We start from the raw sequence: 13,967 nt of genomic DNA, 5'->3' as shown, positions 1-13,967 counted from the left end.
TAAAACTATATTTGTTGGATAGGTCTGTTCTAAGGAGCTTGTTCTATATTTGTTTACTGAAGCGAGTGTTCTGCTGTGTCCCCATGGTATATGACCTAAAGACAGTACAAATTAGCAGAGCCATCAAGAGAATTTCTTTGCCCTGGAGAATTTTATATACATTCTGCCCCTAATCTCCCAGCATTGTTGTGGGAATGGAAGCAACAATAGTTAAGGTTGCAGAATGGTTCCATTCTCATCCCCACTACCATTTTCCATCACTTTTTGGAGAGAAGAGAGCTAAAACTTCCTTCTCTTGATGTGTGGGCCCCTTTTTATTTACTTAAAAAATTGAGAGAACTTTTGATTGACTTAGATATGAGCTTTTGAAAATCATATACTGTTAATTCACACTTGAATGCTTGCTCTCACTAAAGTCGTTCAGTGTGCATTGTAGAGAGGATGTGGTACATTTTCTTATGTCCATGGACTGAGGCAAGGCTGTGTGGTTATCTTTCAATTTGCCCCTTTCTAAGGTTTGCAGAAGCCAGGAGCCAATGATGCCCTTGTTTCCTATCCCTGCTGATCAAGATGGGAGGCAGTCATTAAGTGGATCACACTGGACGTTACTAAGGTGTTTGACACAGTCTCTCAGTCTCATAAGCAAATTAGGATAATAATGTCTAGATTAAATTACTATAAAGTTGGTGCACAACTGGTTGAAAGATAGTAGTCAAAGAATAGTTTGTTATATGTAGAAATTGTAACTGTTTCACGTTACTCGGCACTGGGAAGGCTTCAAACAAATTGGAAAGTGCAGAAAAGAGCAACAAAATTGATAAGTTGTTGGAAACATGACCTATGAGGAAAGGTTGAAAGATTGGACATGTTCAGAGAAGAGAAGCTGAAGGGGGACATAAGTCTTCAGATATGTAAAAGGATGTTGATTAGTTGTTCTCCATATCACCCATGGGGAGGACAAGAAGTAATGTGCTTAGCTTGCACCAAGGGGGAGTTAGGTTGAATATTAAGAAAAACTTTCTAAATATAAGGATAGTTAAGCACTGGAGGGAAGTTGTTTTCCATCATGGGAGGTTTTTAAGAACAGGTTAGGCAGACACCTGTCAGGGGTGGTTTAGGTATACTTAATCCTGCCTCAACAAAGATGGATGGATTAAATGACCTCTTGCAGTCCCCTCCAGCCCTACATTTCTATGGTATTATATATGACAGCAAATTTTAACATAAACTGTTCAAAACTAAATGGATTGTGTTTTCAAAAACACCTATGGTACAAAAGTCCCACACTATGTACTACACTGTCTCAGTAAAATCTACTGTGTACATTCTGTCATAAATGGCTGTTATTGATTCTGGTATACACTGTACTACAACATGTTCCACAAATGTTTTAGAAAGAATTGTAAGATACTGTATTTGAGAAATAGTGTCTTAGATATAGGGTTGCCAACCCTCCAGGATTGTCCTGGAGTCTCCAGGAATTAAAATTAATCTTTAATTAATAATTGTCATGTGATGAAAGCTCCAGGAATATGTCCAATCAAAATTGGCAACCCTACTTAGATAAATAAAGACTATCACACTGCATGTGCATATCTCCACTTTAGTACTGAACTGTGCAGGCATTTTTTCATAACACATTTGCACACAGATGACTATATATCTGGCTGTGTGCGAGAATAGGATGAGGTTGAATTTAGTATATATTATGGAACTTGTTGTAATACAAGGTTTTCATAACAATTAACTGTGAGCTTATTTTTGTACCCTCATTCTTGTATCCAGTGTTTGTATCTTTTATTTGCCTTTTCCTACCACTACATTTTATGTTCTTCAGAAAGGTAAACATATATACATTCTAAAATATACAATGATGATCAAATTGACAGACAGAATTACACAATAAATATTACTGAGATTAAAAATTGGCTCAGTGGATGTAACATTTCCTTTACTACGGCTGTGAGATCTATGGATAAAAAAGAGCTATAGATATACTATGAATCACTGGTAAGGCCTAATCACATTTTCAGCAGATCTGATTATTACAGTGCATAAACCAGTTTTAATTTGCACTAAAAGAGATTCCCAGATGAAGTCTATCCCCATAAAGATCTTAATATGAAACTCTTTGTTTTAGATTAAGGTGTGTGTATATACACACTAATACTTCATTTCCTCTGTAAACCCTACGAACACAAATGGAAATTTTGATCACAGCTAAACAGGTGATTACACTAATACAATCTCAAAATACAATAACGCTTTTACATAGCTACTAACAGCTAAATCTAATCCATCCCTATTTTTAGTGTGGCACAAAGGTAGGACCAGAGTATAATTTGCATTCTGCTTCCCTTCCCGACAGTAAAAGTTGCAAGAAAGTTCTCTTGTTGAGCACTGCAGAAAAATCTCTTTAAGTGTTAATATCATGTCTTAGTGAGAATAACTGGATCATTGCCCTCTCCTATGGAGTTGTCCAGAACTTTCTCCCAGCTGCCACCACCAGCTAACTCTCCAGTTTAAGATCTGTGTCCTTACCATCCTTAGTAAATGTAAATCCTTTCTTACAGTTGCAAATAATTTAGAAAAACCAATTCAGGTTACTGCTAATGACTAGAAATTAAATTAGCTTGATTTGAGGTCATCTTGGGAAGGAAAGTGCAGTGTTGCCAACTGCTGGAAGTTTGATGTTTTTCTTAAGACCCCAGCTCCTGGACTCGCGTAATTAGAAGAGAATCTTAACTTTCATTTGAGAAAAAAAAAATTTCTGCCTTCTTCACTGTTGAGAAAACATGAACTCTAAAGAGACAAAAACCATAAAGCAAATAAAAAGAAACCAACATTTACTATCGTTCATAAATCTCATGATTTTTTGCACATTTAGAGTTAGTAATATGGAAAATCTATCAGCTAAATAGCTCAGCAGATGACAGTACTTGGGCACCTCTCTCTACTGGTATTAAAATTTGCTAGATACTTACTGCTCACTGTTGTATTAGAAGCATGTCGCATGTTTGGGTCAATACTCCCCTTCCTGGATTTTTCCTGCTTAGGCAGCAGTGCACTGAGCTTTAACTTCCAGTAACTGCTGACCTTATCATTGGCAGGTGAGGTATATTCCCTCACAAGAGGGGTAGCGTAGATGCATTATCTTAACCATGCAAGGATGGAAGTGGGGAAAGGGAAGGCTGTGAAAACACCAACAAGAGCTACAAAAATACTATCATGCATTCCTACAACTACAATACCCACCTGCTGAAGTGAAGAAACAGATTGACAGAGCCAGAAGAATACCCAGAAGACACCTACTACAGGACAGGCCCAACAAAGAAAATAACAGAACGCCACTAGCCATCACCTTCAGCCCCCAACTAAAACCTCTCCAGTGCATCATCAAGGATCTACAACCTATCCTGAAGGACGACCCATCACTCTCACAGATCTTGGGAGACAGGCCAGTCCTTGCTTACGACAGCCCCCCAACCTGAAGCAAATACTCACCAGCAACCACACACCACAGCATAGAACCACCAACCCAGGAACCTATCCTTGCAACAAAGCCCGTTGCCAACTCTGTCCACATATCTATTCAGGGGACACCATCATAGGGCCTAATCACATCAGCCACACTATCAGAGGCTTGTTCACCTGCGCATCTACCAATGTGATATATGCCATCATGTGCCAGCAATGCCCCTCTGCCATGTACATTGGTCAAACTGGACAGTCTCTACGTAAAAGAATGAATGGACACAAATCAGACGTCAAGAATTATAACATTCAAAAACCAGTTGGAGAACACTTCAATTTCTCTGGTCACTCGATTACAGACCTAAGAGTGGCTATCCTTCAACAAAAAAGCTTCAAAACCAGACTCCAACGAGAGACTGCTGAATTGGAATTAATTTGCAAACTGGATACAATTAACTTAGGCTTGAATAGAGGCTGGGAATGGATGAGTCATTACACAAAGTAAAACTATTTCCCCATGTTATTTCTCCCCTCCCCCAACTGTTCCTCAGATATTCTTGTTAACTGCTGGAAATAGCCTACCTTGCTTGTCACCATGAAAGGTTTTCCTCCTTTCCCCCCCCTGCTGCTGGTGATGGCTTATCTTAAGTGATCACTCTCCTTCATCATCAGTGTGTATGATAAACCCATTGTTTCATGTTCTCTGTGTGTGTATATCAATCTCCCCTCTGTTTTTTCCACCAAATGCATCCGATGAAGTGAGCTGTAGCTTACGAAAGCTTATGCTCTAATAAATTTGTTAGTCTCTAAGGTGCCACAAGTACTCCTTTTTTTTTTTTTTACAAAAATACTGTGGAGGAGTTTCCATTGGATTGGGCAAGGGATCTACACCATATTCTTTCCCTCCTCTAGGCAGTCAACCAGTTTCTGTCTTTGTTGGTTGAGGACTTACGCAATCAATAGAACACTTTTGTCAAACAAGAATTTTATCCATATCAGTTGCATTTTATGCAGCAGACTAGCTGCATCTGAAATCCACAGAAACAAATCCATTCTTGTTTCGAAAAAGAAAAGTCTGTCTTCTGCCACATTCCTGGCTTTTAAAACTACTTTGAAAGCATTTAGCTTTAGCCCATGATTATTTCTTCCTGTGACGGGGATATATTCATTATTCATTGCAATAATTACTCTGTAATATTTCATACTGAAAGTTGTTAACACCACACAGTCAGGAAATGCTTAGGAAGTGGCTGATTTAACTGTTCTATTTCTATAAGTATGTGTACCCAATTAGAGTGAACAATCTTACAACCTTACATTTTTTGCGTATCTTGTTCTATCTGAGAGGTATATTTTCACCACATTTGTACTGAACGCTCAGTGGAAATTTGAATTGCCTTTCCTCCAAAGTCACTGTATATAGATACTTTGTAGAATAACACTTACCAATAACCAATAACTTTCCAACTAATAACACTTTTACCCAGCATTTTAGTTGTCATCTGCTATTTCCAAGGGGAGTATGCTTCAGGATTCTTCTAATGCTTTTATCACCCTGCTTCTCTGATCAAGTAAGTAATTTATTGCTGATTGCAGAACTCTTGAACTCAGCCTGGCAGCTGCAGTGTAAAACCTCTCTGATCCAGTTTTCTAGTTACTTATTTACATATTTATTTGAAATAGTTTTCAGGACTGTTTGAAAACCTCTTGACATTGCAATATCCATGTTTCAAATCTTATGGTGTGTTGTTTTTTCTCTCTTTATATTACAGATAACAGACGAGTAACTTTGGAAAGGTCACGTTCTCGCCACAATGGAACTATCACAGCTATATGATTCCCCTGAAGCCAAAGAATTGGAGAATTGTTTTACTTACTTTAAAATGCAGACCCATTGAAAAAAGTTATACATACAGACACCAGCAATGATCAGAAATGAAATTTAAATGAATTCTAGTGAAGAACAGACCAGAAGATAAATACACATTATGTACTTTTAAGAACTTAAAAAAAATCCACTTACTGTACTTTAGTAACACAATTATCAGAATTTGTAAACAGTGTTAAACTATAAGGTTCTATGTTATCTTGTTAGCTAATGTGTTACTTGCCATTTTTAAGGTGGCAACTATCTTGAAGGGAGTTGAGACTTCTAGGAAATGTTCTATAAGGAGCAGAATTAGAAAATAGAAACTTGCTGAAAAAATGCAGCAATGAACAAGATCAAGTCACAGAAGGGAGGCATGATTCCAATTTGGACATTAAAGGAAAAATGAACAAAAATTTGCATATTAATGAATTCACATATGAGCTGATATTGCACACATCATAGGAGACCTATTTTGTAAGCATGAGAAAGAGTGTATAGCCCCAAACAAGTTACTTACAATCTTATCTCAAGTTAAAGCTTGATGGATTTAGCTACTTTGGTTGCAGTTAAACTTACCATAAATCTACAGTTTCCATGGTTTGATGATATATAACTACTTATTGCTAAAAACAAAACGAAAGCATAGGATTGTACCAAAATTAAACTGTATCAATTGCATAATATGTTTTAACTATATTTAAAGAGGTATTTTCTAATTATGCACTTATAAAATATATACTTTATGCAGATATTTTTAAGGAAAAATAATTATCGTATTGTAATTATTCTAAAATGCCTTTGTTTAGCTTTTAGAGACAAACTACATTATGCAGCTGTTCAGGACTGCCTCTTTCTAAGTTTTCCCTTTGTTTCTCAGGTAAAATACCCTCCTTTACAGTTGAATCTTCTTGCTGGAGAGTAAGCAGATAAAAAATTGTGTTTTTTACCCTTCAGCACTAAGCAGCAGTGACCACAATCATTATAGCAGCCTGACCTTCCAAGGAGGTGCCTCCTATTCTAATTTAAATACAAGTCCCTACACTTAAGCACCTCCGGTGAGCTTAGTAGCTGACACTGCTTACGTTCTACCATTTAATGGGAAACTGCAGTACAACTACCCTTACATCCCCAGCCTGAACCTGAACATGCAGCCTTGCTGAGAGTTTACTTTAACCTCTACCAAGGACTCAAGGGTTATTGTTTTTATGTCATCATGAATGGAAGTGAGCATGGAATGTGGACATTCCACATAACAGGAAATGATATAAAAAAGTAGATATATGCTCTGCAATTGATTCAGTTTTGCCACCACGTGGGTTATATTTTTATGGAAATTATTATTCCCTGAGGATATTGGACACATTTTTTCTATGTTATAAACAGTGTTTGAAAAGTAGGGTAGGCACTTTACTTTCTGTGCACCAGTTGTTAATCACAGAAAAAGTGGAGCAGTCATATTTGGAAGCAGTATAACTTTGCAGTACTCTTTTAAACCAAAAGTCTTTATACAGTAGCTTCTTTGTGCTTTGCTGGCTTAAAGACTTTCAAGATTACCTGACTGGTCTGGGCTAAATTCTTACAGTATTGAATTTCATTACAAGAAAACGCATTGAGCTTCTAAATATGCAGGAATGAATAGGATCAGCCCTGCTGATATATCACATAAGTCATAAAATAACCTAGTAAATTTTGCATCCATAGTAAGGAAAAGAAATACCGAGGGGGAGTTAAAGCCACTGGTTTATTTGATGGCATAAATTGCAGGCTTTTATTTTAGGTTCTCATTGAAGTCTAATGGGAAAATTCCCATAGAGTTAAAAGGGAGCAGGATTTTTACACATTATTACATTTCTCAACACAAACATGACTCAAACCTAGTGAAATGTATGCTGTAAAATAATACGACTGTATCTAGTTTTCTTCTGGTAACAAAGTAAAGAGTTGTGTATTTTAGAAAAAAATATAAAACATAATTGTCTCCACTGTTTCAGTAAGAGGCAGTAAGAATTACATTCCATTTTGCATAAGCAAACACTGGCTTTGTATTGATGAGTCTAAATTTTTTAAAATTTTAAAGTATTAAATTCACAATTGTAAAAAGGTGCTCAATGTAAAATAGTCAAAATGTAAAGAAATTAAGTCTGTAATGGCTATATATTCTAATTTATACCATCGTGAAACAATGTACTGAAGCTCAAAAGTAAGATAAACAATTTACTAGGATTTAAAGTCAGATGTTGAAAATAATCATTAGAACACATGTGAACTTAACCTAATAACCCACAATGGAATCGTTATACTGTAGCACTAATTGTTACAAGTACAAAGTTTTTCATTTCCTGGCATTGTGTTTTTGAAAAAGCTATGTAGTAACAGACTGCAGATATTTAAAAACCAAATCCTAGCAAAAAGCAAATCCAAAAAAGTAACATTATCTGATATTTCTATTTTGCTACACAGTCCTTTTTTCCTGTTTAAAACATTTATATAATTTAACGGACATATCTGTGAGAAACAAAAGTGTGTTTCAAAAGAAAACTAGTTTAGAAGATAATTTATGTAAATACAGGGTGCTTGTATTTATGAAGTCTAAAAATATTTTCTGAAATTAATGCTGGGTCACTTTGTCTTTTGATCGCTTTTCAGTCTATATGAAATTGCAGCTATTTTGAATATTTTTATTATTGATAATTTTCATAGTTGCCACATGTTTATCTAGTGACCTAGAAGGTATGTTTAGCCCAGAAGTGCAGCACCTTTTTCAGAAATGGATTTGCCTTATTTTCTAATATTAAAAAATAAAAATAAAAAAATATTTCAGTTAAATTATATTTGCACTCAGAGTAATCCCAGAAAATAAATCACCAGAGCTTTTTGCACACATTAAAAACCATTTAGGGAATATTACATAAAGTTCCTACTAATTATATTTTATTACAAGTCCCTTAAGATATTACATTACACCTATCACAACACATTGGTTTGCATTCACATTTTAAAATTTAAAAGTAACAAAGGAAAAAAACATTTTATGATGTTATTCTGTTTACATTTCTTAGAGGTTTTTTAAAGAGGAAATTATTTGTGACTTTAAAATGAATGAAACTACATTTGTAAGTTGATATGGAAATTTAATATTAAAGTAAAATTTGTATATGCACATATCTATTGCTTAAAACTACTGACAGTATGGGTCAGACTCATAAAAGCACTAGGCATTATTTACACAAGGTTTACGCGGTTAGCTCAGAAAAAAGTGCAACACACCATGTAATGTATCAAGTCTGTGATTCTGCAAATGTCCTTTCCCTGCACATAAGTGACATTTGTTTTAAATGTTAACCACACCTTTGACTGGTGCTCAAGCGAAAACAAATATAATGCCTCCTAGGTCATTAAGAAGCATTCCCAAAAATACTGTTGCATAGGTTTGATCTGGTTTTGGACATTATTGGCCCATATGGCAGCAATCTACATACATTTGACTGTTCTTATTTAAAAATGCAAACTTTACCATACGTTCCCTTTTATCAGACACACATCTGATATGGTATGCACACACTGTATATGTTAATATGTACTATGTGTGAAATCCACTGAAACCACTGGGTTTTTCATGGTTTCCATCCAAACCACTGTTCAGCACAGGCTTACTTAAAACTCATCCCACAGTTGAAGAAGGATTGCAAAACTTGAAGAGAACCTGTAAAATTTCAGGTTGATATCCAAAGGTTTGATTGGCTGCAGATTTCATAAGGAAGTTTTGTATAGCTCTACTTGTACAGCTCTCAGCCACAAAGGACCAAGCTTATACTGGGTACTTCCCCAATAGAATTGCTAGTTTAAAAAACTGTGGTACGTACAATAGGGTCAAAAGTTGTCTTACCCTAAATTGCTAAATGTAGATCTGTGTAATTTTTAAGAGCCACAGTCTGGCAGAACTTGCACATGTTGTGCTGTTCATTCTATTCTTGAGAAAGGAATACTGTACTTGACACTGCATCTTGCACATTAAACAAGGACTTGCTTGAATTGTGCTTAGCTCTTTCCATGTTTAAACTTCTGAAAGTTCAGGCATTCTCCCACCTGTTAATATATCAGCTCACTGTTTAAGAAAGGAAGCAGTAGAGATATAATCCCACCTTTTGTGTGCCATATTGCTTTTGTGCATCTTACATACTCAAATGAGTATTCCTGAGCCACATCTCTTCTACTACACACATATTCCTTCTACTGTATGATGAAAAAACAAATTTCTCAAAAATACTTTGTGTTTGTATACTCAAAAACATGTATTCTGTGCGCAGAAAGCGGTGTTATGCATGCTTGCTGGTAAATTCTATTGAGAGAGTGAGTCTGTCTGGGTGCAACTCAATCCTCATTGAAGTCAATGGAAAGACTTCATTGGAGTGAGATCAGGCCCTCAATACACATAACTTCATTAGTACCCTTTTATACATATGCCACAAAATATGAACATATTCTTTTACAATTTACCTTAATTCCACACACTTACCATGTACCACTCTGTGTGATTTCTGTTTGGAGTCAGACATGTAGGGTAATGTGTCTCCAGATGCCAAAACAATACAAATGAGAAATAAACCAAAACTCATGCACTTGTATTTTTTAATCAGTGAATAATGCCCAACTATGTGTTTGTATATTATCTTTAAAATATTTTTGGTGAAATCAGAGCCTGTTTTTTAATGAATTTATTCTGAACACTGTAGCAAACTTGTATGTTTAAGATGATTTTGTTAAGTTCTCTAATGTTTACCTGTTTAATCCAATTGACCAATGTCAAGCTGAAGCATATCTATATTACGTGACATAACGGGGTATGAAAGTTATTTCCTATTTTAGGGTTGTTGTTTTTTTTACTCTGAGGTGTCAAGTATGTTTGTTTGAATTATGGGGAATGATGTCTTCTTTTATGTACGACTTTAAAAATACAACTGAAAAAGATTGTATACTGTTTATTGGTGATGCCATTTTAGTTAAAAAGTAACAATAAAATGCAATCATTGAACACATAAAATGGGTCCATATTAAACAGATTAAATATCTTGAGTCAACCAGAGACATTTCATGATACAGATATTATAAATCAGCTAGCCAGCCATTGCTGGTATTTTCCAAGTCGTTTACTTCACTGTCACAAAACGGCCATATTGGAATAGAAGCTTGACAGGATTTTTACATTAAAAATACTCTATTGTGCATTATGCAACTTAATTATACTGCCATAGCAGACTGAAATGACTTAACAGAATAAAGAGAGGAGATTGCCCTGAATTTCTCAAGTATCTTGCTGCAGCTTCTAAATATGCAGGAATGAATAGGATCAGCCCTGCTGATATTTCACATAAGTCATAAAATAACCTAGCAAATTTTGCATCCATAGTAGGGAAAAGAAATAATGAGGGTTAGTTAAAGCCACTGGTTTATTTGATGGCATAAATTGCTGGATTTTATTTTATTATAGTGCAATTGTAATTATTGTAAAAGAGAAAAAACTACCCATGTTTACTGGGTTAGAGATTTAACACATTAAATTAAAACAACTCAATGCCTGTTGTAAATCTAAAGTCTAGGATTGTTTCAGTTTTGCACTATTGGTTCTTCGCTTCCTAGCACAAGACAAGTCTGAATTGCAGTCACTCTCAGATATTTTGGCCTTTGTCTCAGAATGAGGCTGAACCTATCTGTGTCTCAGACTGCCAGCACCACATTGTCTTCCTCAACTCCAGTTACTTTCCACTGTACTCAGTTAAGAAGCTCACTGTGAGAACTGCAGCATCACAACCAGTTTTGTTTTTTTGTCCCCCCCTACAGATATTAGCTTACATGTGCATATCCTTTGTGTAGCCTTTAATTTTCCCTCCTTCCCTTCCCTCTTCCCCAAAGCTGCTCCTCACAGTACCGTTTGCACAATTTAAATGTGGAGTCACTATGTTGGCTCTCTAACTTAATTTAAAATTTGCTCAGATCACTGGCCTCAAAAGTACTTGATAAAGCAAAGTAGACGTTATCTGGAGAAGATTATAATAAACAATACCAGACAAAACATTTCAGAAATTCTTTAACTGTTGCAATATTGAAATGGGAAGAGAATTGGTACTTTGGAAATAAAACAGAGGGTAATCTGGTACTACACACTAAACATATACTGCCCTTAGTGTAGTATATACTGTATTTAAAAAAAAAAAGAAAGAAAGAAACTGATCGGTCAACCAATTAGCTGGATTGTGCAATGAATGGAAAAACCATCCAGATAAAACAATTCCAACATAATTTTACATATAATGTATAGTTTCTGCTGCACAGAAGATGGCACCATATGATACAGTATGTAATATTTCCATAATCAATGATGGGCAGAAACAATTTCCATGCATATGCACTAAATCAATGTTTAGATCAATACATAGCATTAAGCCAGAAGCTTATTGCAGTTCAAACATAATTTATATGCATAGTTCATAGTAATAAGGAATCTTAAGTATTTTTAATAGCTTAAAGAAATTAATATTAATTAATTAATATGCACCATAGTTCTCATCATGTGATGCAATTTCTAGGAACCTGGAAAATCCTTTAACATGCTGAAAGATCCAAAACACAGAGTTTAGTAGGTTTGTATTATGGCTGTGTTTAAAATAAACTTAGCCCTGCTCTAAGTTGTTTGACTTCAAAACAGTTACACAAGTTAAGAATTTGGCTCAGCATATTACAAAAGAGGAGTTAGTTATACTACAAATTAAACTGAACAGATATGCCTACAACCACAGAAAGAAACACAATCCTATTTCCAAGTAACTCAGGAACAGTGTTGGTGGGGTCTAAAGTAAGCTGTGTTCCACCCTCTGCACCCAGAAGATGACCAGAACAACATGGTACTAAATGCAATAGGCAGAATTTCCCAGGAGGACTGATGAAGTGGGGAGAAATAATTGTAAATAAGATAAAATGAAAGTTTTAAATTGAAGAAATACAATTATTCTGTACTAGGCTTTGATTCTGAACCCATTGAAGTGAATGGCTGCCTTTGATCTAAATGTTTCCCAAAGAGTAGCAGAATTCTTAGCTAAATGGAGAGGCCCAATCCAGATCTCATGGAAGTCAATGAGAATTTAACCACTGACTTCAGAGGGAGTGGGCGGAAAGATGGAAAAGAACTGTGAACCTGGAAAGAAACCTTGTATTATGTGTAACGGAATATTCCTAAAACTAAATCAAACCTACAGGGAGGTACATCTGCCAACAACATATTGCTGATGCAGTTAAGCAATAGTCCTTGGAAACTGAATTTATTAATTTAATGCTGTCCATATACCTGTGAGGATTGTGTTTTGGATTTTGAAAATCGCTGATGAGGTAGAATAGCCAGGGTAAAATCCTGCCTGCAGCAATGCTTCAAAATTCTGTTATGCCAGAGAAAATGAAATTTAAAAACAGACATTTTCACGTAAAGATTTTTATAAATTACCTGAAATTGAAATGAATCTATAGATTTAGGATGTTTCTGTTTGCACTGGACAATTGTTTGTGAAAGACTGAATGAATCTCAGCTGGGTTTGAAAGTAGTGAAAATAGCAAAATAATTTGCATTACATAACACAGATAATTCTGTGATCAGGGGTCCATTAGCAAGACAGGCATAGTGCCCTTCCTCTAAAGAACAGAAAGCACTTTACAACCATTAATGACATTAGTCTAACAGCCCCATATGAGTTAGGATAATTAATCCTTTTTTTGCAAATGGGGAAACTGAGGCAAAAAGTTTAAATTACTTGCCTGAGGTCACAAGCCAAGTTAGTGCCTGAACTAGGAATAGACCGTGTAGATCACCAGTTCCAGTCATGTGCTGTAACTATGTGTATGTATATTCTAAAATCAGAATTTGTCTCTTGCTGCACAGCTTCAGTCCAAAATCTTAGCTTTCTTTCTTTTCCTTTTTTTTAAAAATTGGTTGTAGCTCTTATGGTTGCAGAGAGAACATAAATCTGAACTGAGGGTAAACTGATGCAATGAGTCTGAGTCTGCAGATCCTGAAACAATAGCTCAGAGGGATGAAGTGCCCCGTGCATCTCAGTCAGGGCCCTCTGATTCCCCAGCCACAGAGTTTGGCCTTTATTTTTTCAGGAAGCCATGGGAATTTACTTTTCTCCCACCCCCTGTCTCCCTGCCCTACTGGGATCCTGCCTATAGCTGCCACTTGTTCTCTGTCTTTCCCTTCAAGAGGGTATCAGTCAGATTATAACACATGCCAGGCAGCCGCAGGTCCCAGAAGTATAGACTGACGAGTAGGGCTGCAGGGACATACAGTGTAGCAGCAGAGGTCCAGGCATATTAGCGGCTGTGGCCACTTACAAGCTCTCCCTTTTTTTCCCCACACACTGGAGAAATGTGGTTCTGAACTGGGCCACCTGAACAACACTATGGGAATCAAGGTCTGGGGGCTGGAACTAGGCAGCCTGGAGAGCATAATAAAAAATATATATATATATTGAAAATAATCAATGATGAATTGTTCGTGATTTGCATCTAGGAACCATAGTTGGTGTGGGGCGAGGGATATTTAATTGTGACAGAATGGATTAATGTTGCTGTACAATAT

General features: G+C 36.0%; 1 protein-coding gene across 1 annotated transcript in view; it reads left to right on the top strand.

Annotated features, from left to right (window-relative positions):
- DIAPH2 (diaphanous related formin 2) overlaps positions 1–5,479 on the top strand; it is an 835,399-nt gene extending 829,920 nt beyond the window's left edge. The window contains exon 28 of the mRNA XM_038415147.2: positions 5,247–5,479. Coding sequence (XP_038271075.1) covers positions 5,247–5,311 — 65 coding nt within the window. The 3' untranslated portion in view covers positions 5,312–5,479. The remainder of the gene's footprint in view (positions 1–5,246) is intronic.
- The last annotated feature ends 8,488 nt before the right edge of the window (positions 5,480–13,967 follow it).

Source organism: Dermochelys coriacea, chromosome 9 (assembly GCF_009764565.3).
Source record: "Dermochelys coriacea isolate rDerCor1 chromosome 9, rDerCor1.pri.v4, whole genome shotgun sequence".
NCBI lineage: Eukaryota > Metazoa > Chordata > Testudines > Dermochelyidae > Dermochelys > Dermochelys coriacea.
Note: the sequence above shows the minus strand (reverse complement) of the source record. Positions and strands in the feature narration are given on the sequence as shown.